The sequence below is a fragment of the Vicugna pacos genome, chromosome 11, assembly GCF_048564905.1.
Source record: "Vicugna pacos chromosome 11, VicPac4, whole genome shotgun sequence".
Taxonomy (NCBI): domain Eukaryota; kingdom Metazoa; phylum Chordata; class Mammalia; order Artiodactyla; family Camelidae; genus Vicugna; species Vicugna pacos.
Genome location: NC_132997.1, coordinates 25,320,838 through 25,347,328, shown reverse-complemented (window position 1 = coordinate 25,347,328; position 26,491 = coordinate 25,320,838). Strand labels below are relative to the sequence as shown.

At 50.1% G+C, this 26,491-nt stretch overlaps 1 protein-coding gene across 1 annotated transcript in view; it reads right to left on the bottom strand.

Moving 5' to 3' along the window:
• LOC102536615 (pecanex 2) overlaps window positions 1-26,491 on the bottom strand; it is a 236,173-nt gene that overhangs the window by 4,367 nt on the left and 205,315 nt on the right. The window contains exons 26-31 of the mRNA XM_072972392.1: window positions 21,444-21,677; window positions 19,376-19,488; window positions 9,053-9,197; window positions 8,358-8,588; window positions 7,171-7,445; window positions 6,237-6,421 (exon numbers count right to left, since the gene is read on the bottom strand). Of these exons, the coding sequence (XP_072828493.1) occupies window positions 6,237-6,421; window positions 7,171-7,445; window positions 8,358-8,588; window positions 9,053-9,197; window positions 19,376-19,488; window positions 21,444-21,677 (1,183 nt within the window). The remainder of the gene's footprint in view (window positions 1-6,236; window positions 6,422-7,170; window positions 7,446-8,357; window positions 8,589-9,052; window positions 9,198-19,375; window positions 19,489-21,443; window positions 21,678-26,491) is intronic.

Below are 26,491 nucleotides of genomic sequence, written 5' to 3'. Positions count from 1 at the left end.
GTCATCACTGGGTCTAATTTTAAAATATTATTTTTAAAGGGGCAGCTAGTGACATCACGATCCTCCCAGCTGCCTTATGGGCGCGTCTCCTACAATTACATCCAATCAGTAAAAACAGAGGGCGCTGAGGGGTGGGGACCCCCAAGGACTGTGCAACGCATCTTCTCATGTTTCACCTCACCCCAAGTGCCCACATCATTTATTTTAGTTTTTTAAATTTGTTTCAGGTATTTTAGTTTTTGTCAAAGAGCCAAAACAACATGAATATGATTAAAGACACCTCAGGGTCCTCTCCAGAGTTCCAGTCCCGAATTCTCCCCCAGTGCAACCGCTATGATGAAATTGCTGTGTCTGTTTCTAGTCCACACTTTCACATTTTCACTGTAACATAACCGTACCCGTGAACAGGATACAGCATATTTATATGTTTTCTGAATTTTAGAGGAATGCTCTCCTACTGCATTCTCCAGCTTGACTTTTCATTCAATGTTTTTATGTTTTCTTCCTGATAAATATATAGATACATGTCAGTTTCCTTCATTTTTACCAGGATATACCACATACATTTGTCTTTTCTCCTATTGATGGACATTTGTGTTGTTGTCAGTCTTTAATCACAAATACTGTTTGTGGCATATACGCCATCTTTTCTCTAGAGCAGTTTTCAATCTTTGCATATCAGAATCACCTGGGAGGTTATTTTACCCTCAAGTGCCCGAATTATTAACTGTGCATCCTGTGATCCTGAAATATTTACTTGTGTCTCTAGGAGAGCCCTAGAGCGAGGCATCTTTTGAGAGAACGCCTCAGGGAACAGATGTTAATTGCACACCGTGGGTCCCCTCAGCCCTGCTCCTCCCACGGCAGCTGGCTGGCTGGCTGAAAGGACCCTTCCACCTCACGTTAACCTGAGTGCAGTGTGCTCACCATGGTCCACGGGGGAGGCGTTGCCCATTTCCAGAGGGCACTGGTGTTCCCACCTGGCTCCCCCTTGCCTGTCTGCTGAGAAATCGGGGTCCCCCCCTCAGCAATGCTGCTCACGGAGCAGTGGCACTGGTCAGCCCCCAGCATGGGCCTCCCTCGGGGCTGGGGCACATCTGGACCATCTCTGCTGATGCTCTTACAGAGGAGGAAAGCAGAAGAGAGGGATCCTGATGAACCAGAATTAAGAACAGGGATGGTGGTTTGTTAGTTTATTCAGCATTTGGCCAGGCCAAACATCTGTTTGTGATTTATAGTGTGACGCCGACTGCTGTCCAAAATACTCCGCACTGATCCGAGAGACAGTGATTTTGATGCTGGAGAGGCCACCCATACTTGGTGGGGGAACTTCTCCGCTAATCCCAGTAACAAAGGGACAAAGACCCATCTGTGTGTCAGACAGGAATGGTCTGTGTTCTATGCAAGATGGGGTGACCCCCTCCAGGAATTTCATTGCTTTTTTTGTCACTCTTTTTTTTTAAAAAATTAATTTTGCAAATGGAACAAGTAGGAAACCAAGTGAAATGTATTAATACTACTCAGGGTCATTACTGTGTAGTTTACCTTACTTTGCTAATTACTTCATTATCAAATTATGAGCGTTTCCAGGGAAAACCTCCTTAGAACCTGGGCTGAGAGTCTATATAAAGTACCCTCCTTGTTTCCTTCTCCTAGCACTGTTCCTTCATCTTTGATTGTTATCTGAAAGTGGTACCAACAGAGGGGCGCCGTCTTCCTCTCCAGTCCGGGACGCAGATTAGTTATGACTTCCTAAGTGCTCCCAGCAAGCGGTCCCCAGCCTCCCCCAGCGGGCCAAGGCCCCTTCCAGCAAGAAGACCGCAGGTAGTCAGGCCAAAGTCAAGGCCACAGGGCGTCAGGGGACACTAGCCAGTGCTGGGCACACCGGGGCAGCCATGCACAGTGTGGTCGCCCTGGACCCCAGTCCTCTGACAGTCTGGAAGGGCCGAGACGGAGACCCTGGGCTGGGAGCCCAGGCAGGGACCAAGGGAGTGAGGAAACAGCTGGAATCCCTGTGGTGAGAACTGGGCCTCAGGTCCTGTGTGTAAAACCAGACCCCTGTTCCTAGAATTTGGTTCACGGTCACCCTTTAGAACGGCTCAGTCACTGCTACTCGGTGAAGCTTCTCTGCTGTGCCCTCCCCAGTCAGCTGCACCACCTCGGCCCCCGGGGCCCTGTCCCCAGGGCCTCACCAAGACAGCGTTCAGTCTTAGATCTGGAGAATCTTCTAAAGATATAGAGTCAGGGCCCTGTGGGGTTCTGGCAGGGGGTTTGGGGCACAAAGACAAGCCAATGGGATCAGCAGCCCTCGGCTCCCCATTCTGGGCCGTGACGGCCAGAAACTGGCTATGGCTGAGTCTCGCTTGGGGTTCTGTGACCCAAGGGCCTGGTACCCCGGCCCTTGGTACCCCTGGTATCCCAGCCTCAGTGGGCGTGGCTGAGTCGGGAGGGGGACCATCCACATTCAGCCAGTGTCTGCACAGCACTGCCTCAGCCCGGAGTGGCCCCTGGCACTTTAGACAGTCCCCCTCGGCCCCCTCCCATCACACCTCTCCCCGCAGGCCAGGAAGCCACGGAAACAAGTGACATGCCACCTGCTTCCACACCCTCCCACCACCCTGTGCTGGGCGCCTGGCACTCCAGAATGTCCAGCCCTCATCCAGAGCCTGCATAGACCTGTTCCCGCACTCGCCCCCTAGGGTGGGCCTGGGGCCTTCCTGCAGCTCTGGGCACCCGAGGCTGAGGTGAGGCAGGGAGTAGCTGTCCACAGGGTGTGGATGGAGTGTGGACAGGCAGCCCAGGTGGTCTACACACACATACAAGGCCTCCATTGGGCAGAGTGGGGCGGGGGGGACAGCGAGCTGTGGTCTCCATGTGTGCTCCTGTCCCCGGCCCAGAGAAGTCAGGGCCACCCACCAAGCACCCACAAGCACTGTGCTGTCTTAGTGCAGGAGCGGACGGCCCACAGTCCCTAAGCTCACACATGCAGAGTCGCGGCAGTGTCCCCCGAGTTCATATGCTGAGATCCTAACCCCTAGATCCTCAGAATGTGACATGATTTGGAAATAGGGCTGAGGCAGGTGTAACTAGTTAAGATGAGGTCTTACTGGAGCGGGATGGACCCCATCCAATGTGACTGGCGATAAAGAGGGGGAAATGGGACACAGACAGGCGCACAGGGAGGAGGCCACGCCAGGATGCAGGCCGAGATCAGGATGAAGCAAATGAAGATAAGGATGCCACAGATGCCAGCAAATCCCCAGAAGCCAGGAGAGAGGCCGGGGACCCACTCTCCCTCGGAGCCTCAGAAGGAAGCAGCCCTTGCCGGCACCTTGACCTTGGACTTCCAGCCTCCGGGACTGGGGGACAATCAGCATGTGGTGTGGAAACCACTCAGTCTGTGGGACTTTGTGACAGCTGCCCCGGCAAACGCATACAGGTTTGTTCTGGGGGACGTGGAAGCTGTGATTCAACAGAAGAATGTCTTAGGCTAAAGTCCCATCACTCTGGCTGGTCTGTGGGAAAGAGATTTCTGATTCTGTGCTGTTGTCAGGGCTGCATGAATGGCCGGAGAGGGCAAGAGAGCTGTTCGTCCTCTTTGAGGACAGGAGGGGTGTGGTGGTCCTTGGTCATCGTCCCTGCAACACACCGGCCCCCCGACTCTCTGACCCTCTGTGGGGGGCGCCCAGTCTCAGGATAACCCCCCAGGGCAGTGCCTTCCTTCCACAGACATGTTAGCTTCCTGAGCACAGGGAGGGACGTGTGTCTGCCCCTTGTCCCCCATCCATCCTCCTGCCCATAGTGGAGACCTGCAGGAACCCAGGCGTCTGCTTCCAGGAAGAGCTGGGCGTCGGCTTTGTCTGGTCGGGGCCCAGAAGGAAGACCAGTTGGAAGAGGAGCCCTTCAGCCAGGGGACAGAGTCAGGTGCAGGGGGGACCATGCCAGCAGCACAGACGGGGTGCTGGGAGGGAGGAGCCCGGGGCAGCGGGTCCATCAGGCTTGGGGACAAGGACAGCACTTGATGGGGGGAGGCAGTGTCCCAGGGTCAGAGTGATGGGTTTGGGCATGGGGGTTAGGACTGTAGGTGCTGGGCCATCATGTCCAGGTCCAAATCCCAGACCAGCTGGTGACTTTGTGTGGTGACAGAACTTGTCCTAGGCCCCGGTTTCTCCAGCTGCAGGGTGCGGGCAGGGAAAGTACGTGTCTCCTACAAGCTCCAGAATTTGCACTTGGAAAGCCCTCTTTGGACGTGGCACCCAGTAAGCACAGGAGGACTGTTACTTATGACGCTATATCGCTGCAGCACGGATGCACGTGGTACCACAGGGTGCACGGGGTGGGTTTGTACCAAAGCCACTGATGCTTGGCAGAGGGCTTCATGGAGTCTCCAAAGATGCGGGGCCACTGCTGAGCTCAGAGCCTGCGGGTTGGGGCTGAGGGTCACAGGGCCCACGGGTGACGTCCCCAGGCGAGCCTCATTACCTTGTAAAGCATGGAAAGCCAGGAGTGGCCTCGGTGGGAGCAATTTTAAGAAACAGTAATGAGAAACTAACAGCTGGCTTGTGCTCTGGAAGATCCTGTTCCGACATCTGCCACAAAAGTCTGACTGCTCCCAGCCTCAGGCCTCGGCAGTAAATGGGAGGAATATTCGAACCTACGGCGGCGTCTGGATGCTGAGAAGAGGGAGGAACACTAGCTCTTTCCAGGCCAAGTCAAGCGCTGGCGCCCGTTTACTTGTAAGAAACGGAAGAGGCGTCTCACTAAGTCAGAGCTCGCCCAGCCCGCCCGTCTCCAAAAGCCCCTGGCCCCTCCAGCCAGACCTCCCCTGACTCCAGCCTCCCTCTCATTCTGACCAGTCACCTGCACAAAAATGCCAAACACTCAGTCATGTCACCATTTGGAAACTGCCTTACAGTTTCCCATCTGGAAAATCACTTCTGTGATTGAAACTTTGAAACTTAAACTTCTCGTGCAATTATAGCTGTTCACTAAGCAATGAGAAACCCCTGGCCTGAGAGCCAGCTACACACTGGGGGCCTCTGGCTGGGCCAGGGCTCCGCTCAGGGTTCAGGGCAGACGGCGCTGGGCAGGGAAGGGGCCCTTCTTCTCCCTAAACAACTAATATCAACTACTTAGCCCGCATACCCCCCCTTCTCCCTCTCCCTCTCTTTTCCTTCCATCCTTCCATCTTTCATCTGTCTTCTACTACCTGGCTATCATTTATTTATATCTGCCTGTCTAATTATCTATCTATCTATCTATCTATCTATCTATCTATCTATCTATCTATCTATCTTAACTATCCATCCATCCATCCATCCATCCACCATCTTGCTCATGTTTATATTAATCCTTACTCTTTCAGTTAAATCCTCAGCCTTGCTCTGGGTACATCCAGGAAGCAGGGACTGCTCCTTGCTACTTCATTTGGGGCCGAGCTGCCAGGGGGAACATTCATAAATGTCATGAATGCATCTGGAAGGTGAGGAAGCACTGAGGCCAAGAGGTGAACCCACTAACAGTGTTGGAAGGGCAAAGCCAAGTGCAGTGTGCCAGCAGGGACCCGGGCAGAGCATCTGTCTCTCCCACCTCCACTCGGGCGTGTCCTCTGCGAGCCCTCAGGGTCACCTTTTCTAGCCTGGCCCCTTCCCCTGTGGAGTGAGGTTTTGGAACCTCATCCATCTGGCTGAGCCTCACTACTTGGGTGTGAGTTTCAACATGATTTTAAACGTTAAACTCAGCCTGCACTTGGACCAAGCCCCCTCCTCCACTCCCGTCTGCCAGTACCCTTCTTCCCTCTTTTCTTCTCCTCTGAAATATCAGGTGTAACTGGAGGGCAGCCGGGCTGTGCTCGCCACAGACTTGGAGAGGGCGGCCAACTCACAGAAGGGCAGAGACACTGGTGTGGATGGAGAGCCACAACACAGCCAGACACGGGAGACACACCCCAGTGGTCACTGAGTGAGTGACCACTGGACAGACAGACAGATGGCCGGCTGGCTGAGGTAATGGATAGACAGCTGGATAAAGGATAACAGCTGACTCTAACACATAGAGAGTTTTTCCAAACAGAACCTGTAAGAGTCAGTGTATTTGGGGCATCCTTTGGCCCATTACTGATTTTTCCTGGATGAAGTTGCTCTTAGAGGCTAGAATGAGGCAACATAACCCATGGCGTTGGCCAGTGGGACCAAAGGAGTCTTCATTAGTAACCGTGAGGCCCCCGCGGTACCCACCTGTCCTCCGTGGCCCTTCGCGGGGTGACCAGTGGCGAGGTCCATCTTTTCGGGGCTGTTCGGTGCTGCTCTCCCGGCTCTCACCACTGGGGGCGCTGCTGCCACCCGTGGGTGGGGCGCCTCCTCCGTCCACATCCTCAATGTTGCCAGCGCCTTGGCAGCCAGCACCGCCATCCTTCAGCATTCTGTGAGAGGGAGAAAGGCTTCCAGGGTTCTCACCAAAACATTTCCAAGTCCCCTAAACGCCCCATCACATCCATGTCTAACTCAGGATGGCTGACCTCACTCTACAGGTGAACAGCACACCTGGGATGCAGGTGGAGAGAGGGGCTTCCGTCCCCCAAAGCTCAGTGTCTGGGAAATGAATCCACTGTGCCTGGCAGAAGAAGCCACAGGCTCCACCTGCCGCAAGAACCCTCAGCTTTTATGCTCAACTAGGAGCTCGGCCAGATTCCGGCAAAACACTTTAGAATTCACTCCCACCAACCCAAGACATGATTACAACGCGTTAAGATTTAGAGGATGAGAGATTAGGGCTGGGGGAGTTTAAGCCCGGTTCTCTGTGGTTACTCCCACAGACCCACCACCTCGGCAGCTCTGTGAGCACTCAAGCCCGAGTCTCAGCCCATGGAAGTGGGAGGGGGGGACAGGCTCTCACCTGTGAGGTTTCCCACTGATTCAGTGTCTGAAACTGCCTTTTGAAACAAATGATCTGTCGGAGGGCACTTGGGCCTAACGGATTTCATCACGGGAGGAAATAGTGATGGACAGTGAGATTCTAACCCGGAGTCCTGGAGCTCCCGTGATGAACAGTGAAGATGCTAACCTGGAGCCCGGAGCCCCCGGGATGGACAGTGAGATTCTAACCCGGAGCCCGGCGCGCCCAGCCCCTCCCAGCACCCAGAGAGAGAACGGCTTTGCTGTGAAGGCCCACCTCAGCCACTTGGTTCGGAACCACGCCCTGAGGCCGTCCCGAGTGATGGGTCCGCTCCAGACATTCTTCAGCTGCCTGTGGGTCCCTAGGTAGGATGTGGTGAGCGGGGAGACATACATGGGGTACCCCAGGGGCTGGTCGCACGAGGAATTGATCAGGTTTCGGAGGACCTGCTTGTTGTTCTGGATGCTGCCGCGCTCCGGGTTGCGGTTGCGGAGGAATATGAGCTCCTGCTGCTGCCCTGCCCAGAGTCCTCGCACGCACTCTCTGTTCACCTGCGGGGCGGGGCGGACACGGGAGAGAGCAGAGGGCGCGGGCTCTCAGTCCGCTGGCCTAACCTGAAGACAGAGCGCAAGGCTCTGGGGCTGAATACCTGCGAGCACGACACTCTGGCCTAAAGCGCTTCCGCAGTCAAGCCAGGACGGCAGCCCTGCAAGGTGGATGGGATGCCATTTTCTTGGGGAGACAGAGAGCGACTAAGCAGGAAGTAAGGCTTTGTTTCAGCCCGGTGGTTTGACGCTATAGGAAAAGGAGAATCTCTGGGGGGGATGTTCTTGGGCCCAGGACCAGGTTATTGGAGGAAGATCTGGAATTTTAGAGAATTTGAAAGTCTTTAAGAACCAGCTTCCCCCCCCCCTTTCTACATATATATGTATATATATGTGTGTGTATACACACACACACAATAACTTCTTTATCCTGCCGTCTCTGGATGGACGTTTAGGATGCTTCCATGTCTTGGCTGTTGTAAACAGTGCCGCTGCGAACATGGGGGTGCATGTATCTTTTCGAATTAGAGTCTCCTCTTTCTGTATACAGCTGTATAACTGAGTCACCATGCTGTACACCAGAAACTAGCAAAACATTGCAAATCAATGATACTTCAATTTAAAAAAAAGCAACGAGCTAGATTCTGACGTTCAGCGACACGTGTGACTAGTCCACCAGGACTTCTGGCCAAAGCCCTCACCGGCACACCGGCTCCCAGGGTGGGAAGCGGCCCTGGTGGGGATGTACCACCCGCCCCGGGGACTACGCTGCATGCTGGCCAGCACTTCCCCAGATGGTGGCTCTACACAGGGTATGCTGGCACCGGGGCGTGAGCATTGGTGCCAACCCGTCCTGTTTCTTCTACCATTCTCCCCAGACGGGAGGCTCGCACCAGCCAAGAAGCGTGGCCGCCGTACCTTGATCACCTTGAAGCTCAGGAAGCTTCTGTGCAGCATGATGACCTTGTACTCGTCCGCGCCCTCGTCCACCACGTGCCGCAGGGTCAGCAGCTCCTCCTTGTTGGACAGTACGGCTCCCCGCCAGGCCGGGTCACCCTCGTGACAGATCACCACCTTCTTCTCAAAGGACTGGATGGCCTCATAGAGGACCACCGGGTCTTCATACTCGTCGGGGCAAGTGAACTGGTCCTGGGGAGGGAAGTCCATCCTGGGTCAGGAGGACCGGAGAGCCGGTCCCAGGTGGGTGTGCACGTGGCCACGAAGCCAGGGGCCTACAAGACCAAGTCCACCTCCACATCCCATGCTGCCCCTGAGCGGATGGATGGAGGACTTCTCCCCATCCCAGAGCCCTGGCTGCAGGGACATGCTCGGCGAAGAGCCTGTGGCTTAAATTTCTGTGACTTTTTGATACAGTGTGAGCACTTCAGATGTCATTTTCTCCGGCCACATCCCATCTTCCCTCCTAGGGGCTCTCAAGGGCAAATTTCAACTGGCGACACTGAGAATACGTGATGTCTGCATGCTTAGTAACTAAGTCACAAGCACGCTCAAGAATGTCATGCCAAGGAAGGGGATCGTATTTTTGAAAAGTTATTTTTTCCTCCAATGTTTCAGGCTGATTCTTTTTTTTTTTTTTTTTAAGAGACGTTTACCTGGTGCAGCTTCAGGGACATCCTGAGAGCCGGGGCGACAACTTTGTGCAGCAGGTCGATGTCTGCAAACACCCACTCGTCTCGCGCTGTGATTCTGAAGTCACCTTTGAAGAGGGTGTGGAGGCCGTACAGGAAAGAATCCAGGCTGTGAAGCAAAGTCGGGTTACTGTGCGTCACAATGAGCAGAGGCATTCAGCGTCCTGTCACCTTGAGCTGGCCTGAGTCTCCCATGGGTCACCTCAAGAAGGACCTTACTATCTTTAGGCTGATGGGGCAGGAGTCCCACCTGCAGCCCACATTTGGACCCTCGTGACAACTGGTCGCCTTACAGAATAGCATTCAGTTCCTAGGTGTGATGGTGGAGGTGCTGGTCTGCGCTGGCCTGCCCTGTATGCCCTCAGAGTGATACTAAAATGCTGTCCCGCCTGGTCCAAGGGCTCCCGGGCCTCCACTTCTCAGGATGGGGGGCACGAGGAAGCCTGAGGAAGAGCCCAGGGCTCTCTTTTGTCTTGTCTGGGTTTCTGGATAGTACTTTGGGGCTGTATCACTCATAATAAAAACTGGACTCTACCAACATAAGGAGAGATAAAATGAAGCCAAATGAAATCTCAAATTGGCCGTTTAGACTCTCAGGGAATATCCATCTCCCAATCCCATGCTTTCTTTTTTTTTAATTAGATTTTTTTTTTACATTTTTTAAAAAATTGAATTATAGTCAATTACAATGTATCAATTTTTGAATGACTAGTGGAAGGGTGCAGTAGAGAGGGTTAAAATGAATGACCAAAGGATTTCTCAGGATTGTCCCTGTTTTTATGTTTCTAGGTTTTTCGGCTTTGCCTCCATTTCCTGCCTGTAATTGAGCGTTGCCTGGATGGAGAGCAGAGGAAATCTTTCACGGTCAGGATCCTTTACATTTTGGATCAATGCAGGGAATGGGTTTGGGAAAGCAACTCTTCCTGTATCGTGAGGCTGGGAACACCTGTTCTCCCATCATCCTTTCCTTCTATTTCCATTAATACGCTTGATCGCTGCCGCCTCTAACGACCCTGGCCTCTGACATCCCTGAGAGGGAGTGGGGGGGGGGAACGAGTACGAGAAACAGCATCCCTGATGGGGTCGAACTGCAACAGAAGGCCCAGGGAGATGTGCGTGGCAGAGAATCTCTGAGGATAGCTGCTCAGAAGGCTGCAGTGAGCGGGCTCACCGAGCAAGACTTTGGATTCCACACAGCACAGCAGACCCGCCCACCAGGGAGACGCTCCGCTGATTGCCGGTTTCGCACGTCATTGCGAAATGTTAATTCGCACTATCGTTAATTTCCTCCCAGAGCTCCGCTGGGAGAGACACTGAGGCTTGGAGTCAAAGCAGGCTGTGGGAAACGGAAGCAGCCAGGGTCTGCGTGACCTGGCAGGTGGAGCCGGTGCCGTGGCCTGCAGGAGCCCAGAACCTTCCAGGAGGAGTCCCAGGAGGCAGCTGCCCCGCACAGGCTCTCCTCTTCCTCCTTCCCCCCGCAGAACAAAGGCTTCCTGGGGCTGTGAGCTCTAGTGCTGAGAGGGGAGTGGTGGACGGCAGAGCCAGGCTGTAGCAGGGCAGATGTGGGGAGGGAAGATTTAAAAAGTATCCAGAAATTCATACTACACTGTAAACTGACTATACTTCAATAAAACAAACAAACGAATAAATACACAAATAAATTCATCAGATGGTGCTGTCCATGTCACTACAAATGCTCCCAAATGCCCCACCGTTATCAGAGAAGGGCAAAGTACTGAAAAGAGGGAGTTAAAAATGAGTGGGATATCTTCTGGAAAGGACCCGAAGAGCACCTCGCTGCTTGCACACACGTGTAGAGCGATCGCTCCTCTGGATGCAGGGCTGGGGATGGTGGCAGAGGAAGGAAGATGCCCAAGAAGCATGCGCAGACAGAGAGAAGGGCCAGGGTTCAGCCCGTGGTCGGCTGGGCGGCGTGTGCAGGGCAGCCCAGACCACTCACTCCGCGGTGGGGAGTACGCCCTTCCACGGGAGCCTCGCTACGCGCCTGCATCCCGTCTGAGGCCCCTAGTGAGAGGTACTTTCCCGGTTATGTCTATTTTCAGAGAAAAATGGCATATTGTGATGCTTACTGCTGTGCTATTACAGTGAGTCTCAAGGTAGGAAACAAAGCCTGAATTAGAATTCCACTAGATCGGGGCACGACCCCCAGCACCCTAAAGCTGAAAGCATCCTAAAACGAGGGTGTTTCATTATCTGCCTTTATCTTAAGCAGGATGAAGAGGAGGAAGGAGGCCCTGAGTGTGAGGGTCAGTGGGAGCAGAGGTCTCCGGACGCCTGCAGCTCATGTCCGACTTAGAGCATCATCGGGTAGAAGACAGGCTCCCACCCCCGCAGCCAACAGCTGGAGCAGGAAACAGGGTCACCTCTGAGCCAGTCAAGGGACTAGAACAGCCACTGCCCAGGCCCCTAGTCTGTTTTTATTAAGCCCTTAACACATGTGTAAGCCCGTGCTCATTGCTGTGCTAAAATCCGGTTTTCTCCATGTGGATATGCATGATCATACATGCCAGGTTTTTTCTGGGGCCTCCTCTGCCCGCTCCCCTATATAATCTCACACAGGGGGACACAGTTGTCCCTGCACTGACTCTGCCATGCTCCATCCATGTTCCATGGGTCAGCTACGCACTGGTAGCCCGGTCTGCATGTGTTTTTTTTTTTTTTTTCTTCTTACTTAGTAATATCTTGCCTTGATACCTGGGTGCATATGTGTGTGTGTGTGTATGGGACACGGGCCCACATTTGTACGTGTGCTTGCATGTCTGTGTTGGAAAGGATGCTCCAGCCTCTGCCTCAGACTCTGCACCCATTGCAGACACCATGGACCACGAAGCAGGGTCTTCGTGACCTTTGGATTATACCGATTCCTATTCCTGTCTCTCTGGTTCTTGACCCCGTTTCCCATTATATGATGACACGGCCACTAGTGATGAATATAGTTGAGAGGTTAGGGCCATCAAGCCCCAGCACTGGCCACGGTGAGATTTCAAGAGCCACGATGTGATGTCAGCATCACGGCAGCACGTGTCAGCACAAGACAGTCCACAGAGGGAGCTTAAGTGGCCGAGGAGGCTATGGTCGGCGCCATGGAGAGGCGGATGGGGCTGTCTGAAGAGTTCCCACGGGGCAGATGGGATCAACCACATGGTGTGGCCGGCGGGAACAGGCATCTGGAGTCTGCGCGTGACTCTGCTCCACCGACACAGAGCACAGAACACTGCTCTGTGCTTTGGTTTTTCTGGTTGTCAAACAGAGCCAGTGACAGTACCCACCTCATCCTCTCTCACACACATTCACTGCAATCATCATTCTTATTTTTTTTTCAATGCCTTTTTAAAATTTTTCATTTTTTATTTTTATTGAAATATAGTCAGTTTACAATGTTGTGTTGATCATTATTCTGATTTTCACCCAGAACTGGTATGTCCCAGGAACACAGGCTTCAGACACAAACAAAGGCTGTTTACACTGCAGAATCTCATATCACCGTTGGAGAGCAGTCCCGTGGCTAAAGGATGTCCATGATATGGTTTCAAAGAAAGCCCAGCTAAGCTGAGAAATCGTAATTCCCAAGCGAGAAATGGTTAACAGGCAAGATTTGATGAAAAGCTTTCGTAAAACTACATTTGGCCTGCTGATGGGTTAGCAGTCAACAGGTCTTTGCTTCTGAGCCTCTGAATCAATGAGATCAACTTACTTGCTATTATCTAGAGAAAAGTGCCCCCCAAGGCCTGAAGACTGGGATCAGGTTGGCTGCGGAAGAAACAGTCTCTTGGCGGTTGTTGAAAAATCAAAACTCGATTTCCAGATCCAGCTCCCAGAGAATCTAAGCTAGTGGTTTGTGATGGAGTCCGGGGTCTGTATTTTGATTAAGCTGCCCAGGTGATACTGGGGTGAAGTGAGGTTTGGGACTCACAGGACCAGGGCCTGGATGTCTTTCAAGATGTCCAGACATCTCAGAGAAGAAGGGAGTGGGACCGCGGCGTGAGACCCACGCACAGGGCCAGGGTAGGAGACTTTCTCACACAGTGCGACTCTAACTGGTTCTTTTTTGTATTTTCTATCTCTTTGCTGATATTCTGTGTTCATCCATTCTCCTCCTGCTTTTGGTGAGCATGGTTATGACGCTTCCTTTAAACGCTTTCTCTGGTGCATTGCTTATCTCTGTTTCATTTGGTTCTTCTTCTGGGGTTTTGTCTTGCTCTTTGGTTTGGATGGTGCTCCTTTGTCTCCTCCTTTTGCCCACTTCCCTCTGTTTGTTTCTCTGTATTAGGTACATCAGCTACTTCTGATCTTAAAGGAGTGGCCTTACGTGGCAGGTGTCCTGTGGGGCCCAGGGGCACAACATGCCCTGGTCACCGGGTTATCCCCTGTGTGGGTTGAGTCCGCCTCCTGTCGTGGGGCTGCGATTGCTGTGGGGGTGTGGCGGGTGGGCCTGGCTGCTACCTCTGGGGACACACTGACATGTGGGGCCAGCCCCCAGGGGTGGGAGCTGTTCTGAAGGGCACCGGTGTATAAAAATCTCTCCTGCCAGTCTTCAGGCCGTTCTCAGCGATAGCTGTGCTCTGTGAAGTTGCAGGTCTGTGTGTCCGTGGAGGAGAGGGGCTCCGGGGCTTCCAACTCCACCATCTTGATCTGACCTGGGTGATGACTTTCATCTCTGGTCCAGAATCTCGCATCATGTTCTAGATTCTGATTTCTGGAGTTTCCAACCCCAGTCTGACAGGTAGACCCCAATCTTGTCTGCAAGATGATCCAGTGTGACACCTGGTCCTAGTCTGGGGTTATGTCTTCAACAGAAGACTGGGAGGAGAAATTGAGACTATGTCCTGGGTTTCTGAGAACACTGTTTTCCTCATTCCACTGCGGTGAGAGGGGCTGGGTAAATGGCAGATGTGACCTCAGACTGTGGCCATGACCTCCTGCCACAGGTCAGAGGTCAAGGCTCTCAGCCTCCAGCACAGGACATCTATGGCTGGACTGTTTGCCTATTATTTTTCTAGCTTACATTTATCTTATAATTTTCTATCCTGTCAGAAGCCTAGTTATTCCAGGAGTCAGTAAAACCTCTTCAAGCAAACGTGTGGCTGCTGTAAAATGCAGGTCTCCTCTCACCTCTTATCCCTATAAATGGACCGTCCACAGGCTCCTCTCCTCACCTCTCATGTACTTGAAGACAGTCTTCAAGACATCTTTTAGCCCCTGGGGTCAGTGAAACTATTTTGACTTCCTGCTAAAACATGACTTTATATGTGTATGTCTTTCTTCAGCAGGTGACACAGTTCTACAAGGGAGATAAGCCCCAAGCTCCAAGTTCATATAAGACCAGTGTTTGCTTGTCCCGTCCCTATGAACTCACTCTGTCTCCACAATATACAGACATTTTCTTTGAAGACATTTTATCTACTTGTGCTTTTTTGCCCACTTGCATTCAGCTCGTCACTTAAGATGATTCTCCTTGTACTCATCCTAATTTTGCATGCACATATTTTTCTTTCTGGAGGATAGTCTATCAAAGCTGTATCACCGTTGTAAGGTCAAAATATTTCCCCCACCAGCCCATCAAGTGAAGCAGAGGTTGTGACTTAGGCTAGTGAGGCTCATCTGAGGAGTCAGTGTTCAAGATCATCTGCTGCTCTTTTAACATCAAATACGTGAGGATGACTTGTTAGGTCTCATAACACGCACCTAAGGGCATACTCCTGAGTTAAAATTATATAAGGATAAGCAACCTAAATGTTCATCAAGAGATGACTGGATAAAGAAGTTGTGGGATATATATGTATATGGTGGAATACTACTCAGCCATGAAAAAGAATAAAATAATGCCATCTGCAGCAACATGGATGAACCTGGAGATGATCATTCTAAGTGAAGTAAGTCAGAAAGCAAAAGAAAAATACCATATGCTATTACTTATATCTGGAATCTAGAATATGATAAAAACTGAATTTAATCACCAAACAGAAACAGACTCACAGACATAGAAAACAAATTTCCGGTTACCAAAGGGGAAAGGGAGGAGAGGGATAAACTAGGAGGGTGGGATCAGAAGACACACACTACTGTACAAAAAAGAGATGAACAGCAAGGTCCTGCTGTACAGCACAGGGAACTATATTCAATATCCTGTGATAAACCATAATGGAAAACAAAATGAAAATGCATATGTACACCTGAATCACTATGCTGTACACCAGAAACTAACACAACATTGTAGATCAACTAAACTTCAATTAAAAAAAAAAGTTAAAAGAATAAGTTTCACCGGAGGAGAAAATGAGCAGGAATAGCTGTCCCACCCCAAAACAGGGGGAGCAGGCATATCAGATACTGAAGCAGTGCATCACTATTGTCAACCAACCAGTGTGGTTTTGTTGTCAAGGACAGAGACGCCGTTCACATTAACCAAAGTGTAAATCCAGAAGCGTGTTACTTATGCAGGGGCATGTGGTATGTGGCAAAAGTGGTATTTCAAGTTGGTGGTGATTTTAACTGACTACTAACTAATGATGAGCTACGTAGCAAACAGTGTTGGACTACCAGCCACCCACTTGAGTTAAAAAAAGGACCCCTAGCTCCCATCGTGTATGGGAATATATTTTGCATGGGTTTGTTGGGAGCCAGTCCCTGATGGGCCTCATTCCTTGACCCATCCTACCGGGTGTGCCAAGAATGCGTGCCTAGGTGGTTTCTCAGAGCTGTGTTTGCCATGAACACCGTTGAGAGGGGAGGCAGCATTTCTCCCTGCTGTAGGATGGCTGGCTCCCTGAGCTCGGCGGTCTTCTCCTGAGATGGAGAACAGGTGCTCAGCACCGCCCCTGGGCCCTGGGGCAAAGGAATCTATAGGAATAGCCGATACTGTGCTGTGAGGAAGCACCCTTTGTCTCTGGACCCGGAGTCTCACGTCCTCTGCCAGAATCCATGAAACAGTAACAAGGCCGCTAATTAGCCACTCAGTCAAGTCAAATCCCAAGACCTGATATTCAAAAACTAAATGGGAAGAAACAAAACTCTAGAAGTCTCCGAAGAAAACAGAGGCTAGCATTTTTCTATCCTGGAGCTGCAAAAACACTTTGAAGAAAGACATAAAATCCAGAAATAATACAATAAAAATTTTTTAAAGTTGTCATGAATAAAAATAAATTAACCCTTGATAGAAGATACTTTTTAACACATATTAATTATCTTAATAACAGAATAGCTCCAAAAAAATCAGAAAGTATCTTATAAAAATGGGTATAGCAAGTTACAGAAAAAAATACACGCCCAATCACATGTAAAAAGAGCCTGACCCTCACTATTAATAATGGAAATGCAAATTCAAAGAAGAATGAGATTTTTTTTTTACCCATGAGACTAGAAAAATTAAAGAAGATTGAATATCCAGCATAAGTCAGGGCATGGCAAAATACAGTGAGAGTAGAAACTGGAACAGAGTTTCAGAGAGCAGTTTGACTCTATAAAAATTATGTTTAGAAGTATTTTGAGCTGTGTGTTTGGAGCCAACCCGGTCAGATTCCAACCTCTCCTGTCCCACTGTGTCCCCCACCGCCCCCAACAGCCCCCACAACATAGCCAACAAAATCAGAACTTCATGGACTTCAGACCCCGAACCACTGGCTCAGGGCAGTGTGCAAAATAACTTACCTTTAGTAAGTCAAGGACTGAAATGAAAGCTTGTTGTAGGATTCCTAGTAGGGTATGGGACCTCTCAGTGGAGCAAATCAGCCCCAGATATTCAAATCTTTCCTAGCATGCCAAGAGTATTATTCCCAGATTTATCCCATCACTGTTTGGAACAAGCAGAGCTGACATGGAGTATGAGAAACTGTTTGAAACAAAGAAAATCTCATCAAAACAAGGTTTAACTAAGCAGCTGGTGAGCCTGGTGCTTAATCAAGGGAAAAAAATAAATAAATACAGCCGGCCAAGAAAGAAACACCTGGAATACTTGAACAAGCTCCACGAAGAACAAGATGGAAGAGGTCTGAAAATACATTAGGTGGGAACTGAAAGAGAAATCTTTGAAGCACTGTATTTGTAATCTGTCAAGAAAATTTGAAATTTATTTAAAAAAAAAAAAGAAACTTCACTTGATTCAACAGAAGATCATCTGTCTGGATGCTGTGACTATCCGAAGACTCATTTTGTGATTCCAGAACTTTCTAGAGCCCTTCTCAAAAACAGTATTGTCCATTTACAGTATTACAGGAGCTGCGTTGTATTGTTTCACAAAGCCCATGAATGAACCTTCTGCTAGACTTTCAAACAACTGTCAAATTCAGTCCCAGAGGACCACAGAGGGAGCTGACTGGGTCTAGTATGATGCTGAGTCAGGTGGGAGGGAAAGGAGGCCCCGAGAGTTGGTCAGCTTCTGCAGGGCAGGGACTAACACACTATTATACTCAGTAAGCATCCTTCACCTATGAAGAAAGTCCCAAAGCTCTGAGACGTGGGAGTTGAAGGAATAGCTGCCTCAAATTCTAACCACTTTGGTTCTTGAGAGATGGAAGGACTGCTGGCCACACCCTTTCACCCTTTACCAAGTCACATGTGTCACGGAAGATGCCTGTCCACGACTTGCCGCCAGCAATGACTCGTAGCTGCCCCCTGCAGGAAGGCCCTGGGAACCACAGTCAACAAGACTGCCTGGGCTTGTGTACCTAGCGACCAGGGTTGGTGACGGTTGTTAAACAAACACACAAGTGGGTTTGACCCTTAAGAAGCTTGCAATCCAGCCAAATAACCAACCCTCAACCTCACTCAAGTCGAATATCAAAAGAACCCCTTTGGCAGAGCACCGAAGCAAGGATACAGCACAGAAATCTGGAAGAAAGCCCCAGGAAAGGAGAAACCAGTGAGGGGAGGTGCCCTAGAAGAGCTCTTGCTTTTAAGCTTCCCTGTACGGTCCTCAGCCTTGACCGCAGGAGGAAGCACTTGACAAGCCACAAAAAAACCCTGATGGGTGGTCCACCCACAGGGGTTCTGATGTGACGGCTCTGCACGGGGGCCGGGTCTGGGCACTGGGATATTTACAAGCCCCTCTGGAGATTCTCCTGTGCACTGATCAAGGTGACTCTAAGGGACAGGTGGAATTGGGGACACTTGGTCCCCAGTGCTGAATGGCCACCGACTGGGGTGACGAGGAGGTGGCTGATGAAGTTCAGGGGAGCAGTTTTGCTGGAGAAGGCAGGCTGGCCATGAGGTGGGGGCTCTGAGCAAGCACAGTTTCGCTGGTGAATGCAAGCTCAAGGGCTCGTTTGTGGATACGAGACCTGGAGGGCAGAGGGGGAAAGAGGGTGGATGGGCCAGGAGAGAGTTTATTTATGTACTTATGTTAAAATTTTTATTTATTTTTTTAGGAGGGGGAGTAATTAGGTTTTTATTTATTTCTTTTTAATGGAGGTACTGGGGATTGAACCCAGGACCTTGTGCATGCTAAGCATGCGCCCTACCACTAAGCTAGACCCTCGCCCAACCAGGAGAGAGTTAAAAATGAAACTCAAGGTCACCAAGGGAGAAAGAAGGTGGGAAAGGATAGACTGGGAGTTCAAGATTTGCAGGTACACACTACTATATATAAAATAGATGAACAACAATTTTCTGTGCACAGGGAGCTATATTCAATACCCTGTAGTGACCTATAAGGAAAAAGAACATAAAAAAATATGTATGTTATGCATATATAACTGAAACGTTACACTGTACACCAGAAATTGACACAACATTGTAAACTGATGATGCATCAATAAGAAAATAAACGCCATGCTAGACAATAAAAAATAAATAAACTCAAAATCGTTTCATTCTTTGAGAAGAGAAACTTGGGTTATTTACACACAGAAGGGGGAGATGTGGTAGAGAGTTTGAAAAAAACAGGAGAAGGAACATCTGATAATCAAAGCCCCAACAATCAAGCATCCAATAATCAAGTGAATGCTGCTGAATCCCAGGCGAGGCACTTTGCACACACAGCTTCACTGACTCTTCCCAGGAAGTTTGCAAGGACCCTTTGTAACGCAGAAGGCCCTGCCCGTACCCAGAATCCCGGGGTTCTGAGCATTTGGCGTTAATGCTATTTCCATATCTAATACTCCACAACATGACTGTGATCAAGGAAAGTCTTCTCACAGGCTCAACGTGATTTATTAGGGAAAGAACATTCTGGAAGAAGTAGCAGCAGTCCAACTTTCAGATAAAGAAGATGATTGACAAAAATCTATCAAACAGAAAGTCGGTGCCTGGAGCATCCTTCCCCCCAGGTACCTGAGGGCCATGTTGTGTGCTGCTGTTCCCAGGGCTCTCCTCCCCAGGATGCAGAGCGCAAAGGACAGCGTCACCAGGGGAGAGTCCTCGTCACTGTCCAGGTTCTTCGAGGGCTGAAAGAGCAAGGACGTCAGGTCAGTGGTCACGTGGGTTCCTCCACGCACCAACATAGAACCAGAAATGCAGAGCTTTCCAGAAGCCCGCCGCCGCGGTCGTCCAGTCCCCACTGAAATGACCCGAGGGAGGGGAGATTCTGCTTCCTGAGACAGTTGCTCTTGAGGTTGGACATGGAAAAAAATTTTAAATAGGGAAGCTGCTTAAGGGAAATAATGGGGCTAACGTGGGGCTTGCTGGCCCAATTTCCTAGAATTGTGAATGAGGCACCTTGGGGCGGGAAGATGGTCAGAGCTCAGAGTCAAATGGATCCTCACATTAACCCACCTTCAATTAACCCTGTCCAATGCAGGAGACAGGCACACCAGCAGGGAGACAAGAAATATAGAAATCAAGTGCAAATGGGGGTTTTTTGTTCTCTCTACATTGACGAGCCTGTGGAACTGCCCATAACCCCACAACCCACGAATAAATTAAGGGGGTTGTCAATAGTCAGCTTAAAAAGAGGGGTGAGAGGCGATACAGAGGAATTTAAAACTGAAATATCTTTTGCAAGAAAGACAAAGTAATTTCCTGTATGAGAAAAGAGGAGGTCATCTCAGGACAGCCGGAAAAATTGAGATTCTGGGCTCTCTCAGCCCCCAGAAGAGGCTCAGCACACGATCTCCTTGCTACAACTGGAGGAGGCAGCTTCTGCCGTCTACTCTTCCTCCCGCCTGTTTTTAATCACGTGTGAGAAGGTCAAGGACCTGGGCTGGGGTTGTAATTTGGTTTACTTGATCCTGCTTATACAGTTACTTTGTCAGCTGATGAGAAGGCAGCTTTCAACTCGGATCCACTGTTTCCACCAGCACATCTCAGGAAGCTTTTCAAACCCCAAGGAGCAGAGACTACGCACTCCCTCCACTTGCTTCCCTCCCCTTTCTCCTTGCCTGCCTCCTCTTCTGCCTTTTATAAAATGTCATTGTCCTTGGTTTCATTTCTAAGAAGCTGCATTCATCTCCAGAAGTGTCCTCAGCATGTAATAATGCATGCATGCACACACCAGCTACAGAAGTAGCTCGGACCATCTGATTGCTAAATAGAATTTGCTTGTCTGTGATTCCATATGTTCAGTAAATCCTCTGTATTTCAGCACAGATATCCTCTGTACAGAAATCTCAAAAAGTTACTCTATACAAAGAAATGTCCAGAATTTTAAAACCATGATCGAGGCTTAAAACTGCACTGACCCTAATGGAAAAAAAAAAAAAAGAGAGAGAGAGAGAAAGAGAGAAAGAGAAGATAGAAGGAGAGGAATTGAAGATAGCAGACCTAGACGATGTTCTTGAGGCGTTTTCCTGTCATTTATGTTGATTTATAACCACTGTCGAGGTATGCTTAAAACATCACCCATCATTTGTGTCTTATAGACACTTTCATTAAAGAATCAACGTTGATATTTTATTTAATTTTTGTTCACATGTATATTTTTCCTACTAGCCAACTAGCTCCCAGAGAGAGGAATGTGTGCTTTTCTCATTTTTTCTCTTCTTGCCAAATACAATGCATCAAATATAGGTTAATTAAATAATAACCATATTTCATTAAGTGTTAAAAAAAATGCACTGACCCTGAGCACGGTAAACAGGAAATTGTACCTTCAAGGCTTCATCACTAGTGACATGGTATATGAATTCTTCCATTTCATTTTGTTTAATTGTTAAATAAACATTTATCCCAATACCAACGTCCTTTCTCTCCTCTATTTTATGACAGTATGTTGTCTGATATGAGTTTTGCTACCTCAGTTTTCTTTTGATTTCCACTGGCATGTGATCTCTTTCTCCATCCCCTCACTTTCAGTCTGCGTATGTCTTTAGCTTTGAAGCAGAGTACAAAAACAGACGGTCTGTATGATGTTCCTTGTCTCCAATTTACATTCGGCTCCTCCAGCCCCGCCTCCCTTACCCACCTCTTGCCTTTTCCGTGCACAGTACTGAATCCACTCCAGGTAAACGTTGCAGTAGCTGGCCCGCGTTATCCCCTGGAGACACGGAACGTAGTCATCATCAATGTTCATGTTGAACATTGAAAGGTCACGCTCAATGTAATGCCACTTGGCGAAGGGCTGCAGGGACTTCAGAAGTGATTCATTTTTGATCCAGGAGAGCAGTTTAGGGGACGTCACCATGTAATATATTATACTCTGCCGAGAGAAAGCAAAACTTTGAGCCCTCAGAGCCATTCCAAAGCCAGAGAGACTTTCTTTTTTTTAACTGGATCTCATAAAGGAAATCCACATCAGGGAAGTATGAGACATGAAATTCCCACGTGTGACATCATTTGTATTTCTGGCTAGATTTAATACCCAGAACCCACTTGAGACATTCTACAATGATGTCTCTTGAGGGTCACTGTAGGGAAGAGGGAAGTGAGGAGAACAGAACGCTAGCAGAATGTACCAGAACAGAATCTCCATAGTGAGAACGAAATGACAGGCAGCGCCATCCTTCCTCAGACACACACACAAAAGCACCGTGGTTGCTGCGGGCTTCATGGATGCCAGGCTGGGCTGATGCAGCTGGAAGAGATTGGGGCAGGTCCTCTTCCAGGGACCCAGCCAAAGAGTGTGTCATGACCTAAAACAACACGGCCCTTATGGAAAGTACTTACGGCCTAAAATTGTTGTCCGACACACATACACATGTGATTCTGGGTGCTCAGACCATGGACATCCACGATGCATTCAAAATAAACCATGTCCCCCCTCCATGAGACACGCCACCTATGAGTCCAGATTGGGGTTTTCCCACCCTCGGCTTTATTATTCTGAGTTACAGACATATTGAAAGCCATCTTGTGGTTTTTGAATGAGAGTCATCTTTTCAAAAGGCCAACATCCAGCCCAGAGAAGTAAAAACATGGCAGGAAACAAAACACCAAGTCTGCTGTGGGCACATCAGTACCAGGCGGGAGTATCTGGGGACAAGTCCCCCCCAACATCCCTCCACTTCCATCATCACAGGAAAGCGGACAGGGCTGCTGTCACCGGGACCGACATGGTCCAGGAACACAGCGCGCGTCTCGTCTGCAGATTGAGAGCGAGGAGGAGGGGCAGGGGTGGCATCTGAAGCAAGGAGGCAGAGACTCCTGCTCCCTCAGAATCAGCCCCTTCACTGATGGCAAAACATTCTTGCCAAGTGAGAAGACAGAGAGTAACGCGCATGGGATGGACGTGATCGGGGCTTAGGTGCCGAAACCTATGAGGGTGAGTGGGCAGAGGGGCCTTTTCTAGACAGGCTCCCCCATCACTCCTGCTCTTTTTCCTTTTGGCTGGGAAGTGAAATCCAGAGCCCCAAGGCTGGGGCTGCTGTGGCCTCTGGTTTCAGGTTATTTCAGGAGTTTGAACAGCTGAGACCCCCGGGCGGTGCTGCTGGCCTTAGGAATTCCCTTCAATGGAAGGAAGGAGGGAGGGACACAGGGAGGGAGGGAGGGAAGGAGAGAGGAAACAAGGGAGGGGCCAGAGGAAGCTGGAAACAGAGGTGCCGCAGACAGAGGCATTAGTGATGGCCACTTTGCATCATTGTTTTGAGGTTCAAAGTGAGATGATGCATCCGAAGCACTGAGCGCCTGGCTTGGCACGTGGTACACGTGCAAAAATCCTCCTCCTCCTGCTGTTTGGCACTGACGACTTACCCACCCCCCAAGCTTGAGGCCCAGGAGAGGCAGCAGCAGCAGCAGCCCCCGCCCCAGAAGAGGTTTGGAGCTAGGGATGAGGAGACAGGAAGCTATGAGGGGACAGGAGACAGACGACGCTCCTGTGTCGCCAGAGGGCACATCTAATATTTAAGAAATGGCATCATGAATCTGGAGGCTGTCCTATTATCTACCAGCTGGCAGGTAACTTAAAGCTTCTAGGAGGTAGTTTAAGTGTTTGGCCCAAAGTCACAAGCAAAAGAGAAAGCATGGCCGTGACCAAGGGCACGGCTTCTCAGCTGACAATTACCGAGGACAAGAAGAAATGTGGTCTGTATGAACATCTGGCTGCAGCAAACATCTGGTCTAGCTTTCCCCAGGACGTCCTAATCGCGTGTACCAGATAGAAATAACAAACAAAAATAGAAAGAGGAAGTTGAACTTTTTCATTCATTTCTAGGGAAGAATTAAAATAACCCTCCCACCGATGAAGTCAGAACAGTTAATGAGGACTTTGAATCCCAGCGGTGAGAACTCCCTCCTCGAGTTCTGGCAAAATCTTGCAGCCTTGGCTTTCGAGGATAACCCCAGCTCAACGATGCTCAGAATTCTCCCGTGCGACGGGGATCAGTACCGGCTCCGAGAGGAGGAAACGGAACTCCACAAACTAGCTGCAAACTGTACCCCATTGCCACTTTGGGCAGAAATTCTGCTGGGGAGACATAATCAATGAACGGTGTGTAATCCTTCGGAACCTGTCTGGATGAAACGGATCCAACACTGAGTACAGCTGATGTCAGGATGGTGAAATGAACTGACTGCTGAGAATCCGATCGGTGTTGGAAGCAGGACCTGTGGTGAATTAATTCACCGTATCTGGCTCGTCCAGCAGGGATCCTCTCGGGTTCTCATTTTAATTGTAGATCAGCGTATTCTGTCAGACAGCTCATTCTAGGACGGGGGCCCCGGCAGGCAGGACAACCTGTCCGGGTGTTTCTCCGCTCGTCCTGCAAGGCAGGTGATAAGCGTATTTCCTTTCTGAAAGAGTCGGGCAGGAAACGATGGCAAGGAAACCAGACCCTCGTGGAAAGCTGATTTCTCGACAGCTCAGACGGTTTCAAGCCCTAATAAACGGAGGAGAGGTGGAGGAGGCACCAGGGAGAACCTCAAGTCGTCAGGAAGGAAATGATTTTAAATATATTCACGGAAGGTGGGGAGAACTGACCCAGTTCATTAGGAGATTTCAAAAAAAATCCTTTTATATAAAGGAATTACTCCAAGATTTTCTTTCTGTCTGCTAAAAATGAATTTAAAAAAAAAGAAAACCGAATTCCTGAAACTTGAAGCAATTCAGAGCCACAGAGGCAATTTTGTTCACCAAGTAAGCAAGGCCAAAAAGACAGTATTTGTTTGTTTTGACCCTAAAATGCTGTTTCTTCTGTTCTTTTATTTTTTTAAGTGAGGCATAGTCAGTTGACAATGTGCCAGTTTCTGGTGTGCAGCATAATGTTTCAGTCATACATATACATACATATATTCGTTTTCATGTTCTTTTCATCATAGGTTACTACAAGATATTGATACAGTTTCCTGTGCTCTTACAGAAAAACCCGTGTTTCTTCTGTTCTAAGAGCCACACAGCACTCCTGAAATTCCCCTTAACTAACTACACCAGGGGGATGAGGACAAGTTATGAGGTGCCCGTCCCCGAAGGGCAGGGAAGCACGGAGGGCGATGCTTAGAGGAGCTTCGCGTGAACGGTCTTGTTGGTGCTGATGCGAGTTACCGGGAGGTACCCCGAGACCCCATCTGCCCCTGAATCTCAGCCTCTCCCCAGCACTGATGTAGAGTAACAGAAATTCTGTTTCTATTGACCGCAAATGTCCATAGTGGTTCCCAAGCCTAGTTGCATATCAAATCACTTTAAAAACTTATTTGAAAATATAGGTACTCGGGGGGCACTCCCTGGGTCCGCAGAATCGGAATTTCTGGGTAGGACGTGGCGATCTGTAATTATCTGGCTCGCCGGGGGACCCTGATGCCGCAGGTCTGCTCCTGGCTCTGAGTCGCCCCTCTAGGTCAGAAACCATCGCACTGCGGGCCTCTCCTGCTCATGTTGTGTCACCAACCTCAGAGTCAACAGCCCTGTCTCCCCACAAGCCAGCTATTACCTGGTGGGATCTAGGGGGCCTCCCTCAGCTTTCTGCCATTCGCACGTTATCCTGGATCTGTTTGTCAGATTGCAAACTGTCATTTTAGAAAATGCACAGGGAATCAGGAGGCGGGCCTCCAGGAGTGAGAAGAGGAGGGACGTGAATATCAGTTACCAACCCAAGGGTGGGAGCGTCAAAAATCAGGTCCCGGCCTGGTGCCCCCCCAGGACTCTGGAAAAGCCAAGCAAGGAGACCCAGAGAGGGCACTGCAGCCTTTTTCCTTCTTGTCCCACCCCCTCACGGCGACCTGCGGGCCCCAGCCTGTGCGGCCCAGTCTGTCCACGCGTCTGGCCCGCAGGAAGGCCACGTGCGGGGAGCTCCAGATTCACAGCAACGTGGCTCAGTGTTGAAGTCCAACCTCGCCACTAACGCCTGGGGCACCTGGATCTCGTCCGTCCAGACTGTACAGCCCGGACTCTGGATTCCACGTGACCTGGAAGCCTCGTTCATCCAAAAAGATGTAGGTAACTCTGCATGCCAGTTACCACACTGAGGACTGGGGACCCAAAGAGCATCAGGTGTGCGTGGCCCCTGAGCGGAGGGAGCTGTCAGAGGGGATGTAGAAGAGGCTTCAGAGACAGGTGAGGCAGATGCCGGCCCAGAGCGCTGGGGGACCAGGATGCAGCCACGCACGGGGTGGGGGAGGGGAAAGCGCAGGCAGAAATAGCAGTGCTGGGCTCTGGATGGCAGGCAGTCTCCCCGCTTCTTGAGGCAACAAGGAGACATATGGCTCCAGGGCTCATCCATCTGGCCCGTCTAGACCCACATTGCTGTCCCCAGATGTCCCCTCGGGGCAAGCTCCTGGCCACCGGCTTCAGGGGCCCGCCAGCCCTGGATCTGGTCTTCCTGCAGTGACCTCATCCTCTTGCCGCTGAGGAAGTGGAGCAGATGCTCAAGGGCCACTCTCCTCTATTTCGAGGGAGCACCAGAGACAACTGGCAGTCATTTCACATCTGTTGGCTTCTTCTTCCATAAACAGACAATTTCTACCTGGTTTCCTGGCTGCCCAGAATACAGTTTCCAGACTTGCTCAAAGCTGGCATATGACAACCTTCTGGCTGAAGGGAGACAGCCAGGAGCACACTGTGGCAACCTTCAGGAAGCTTCTTAA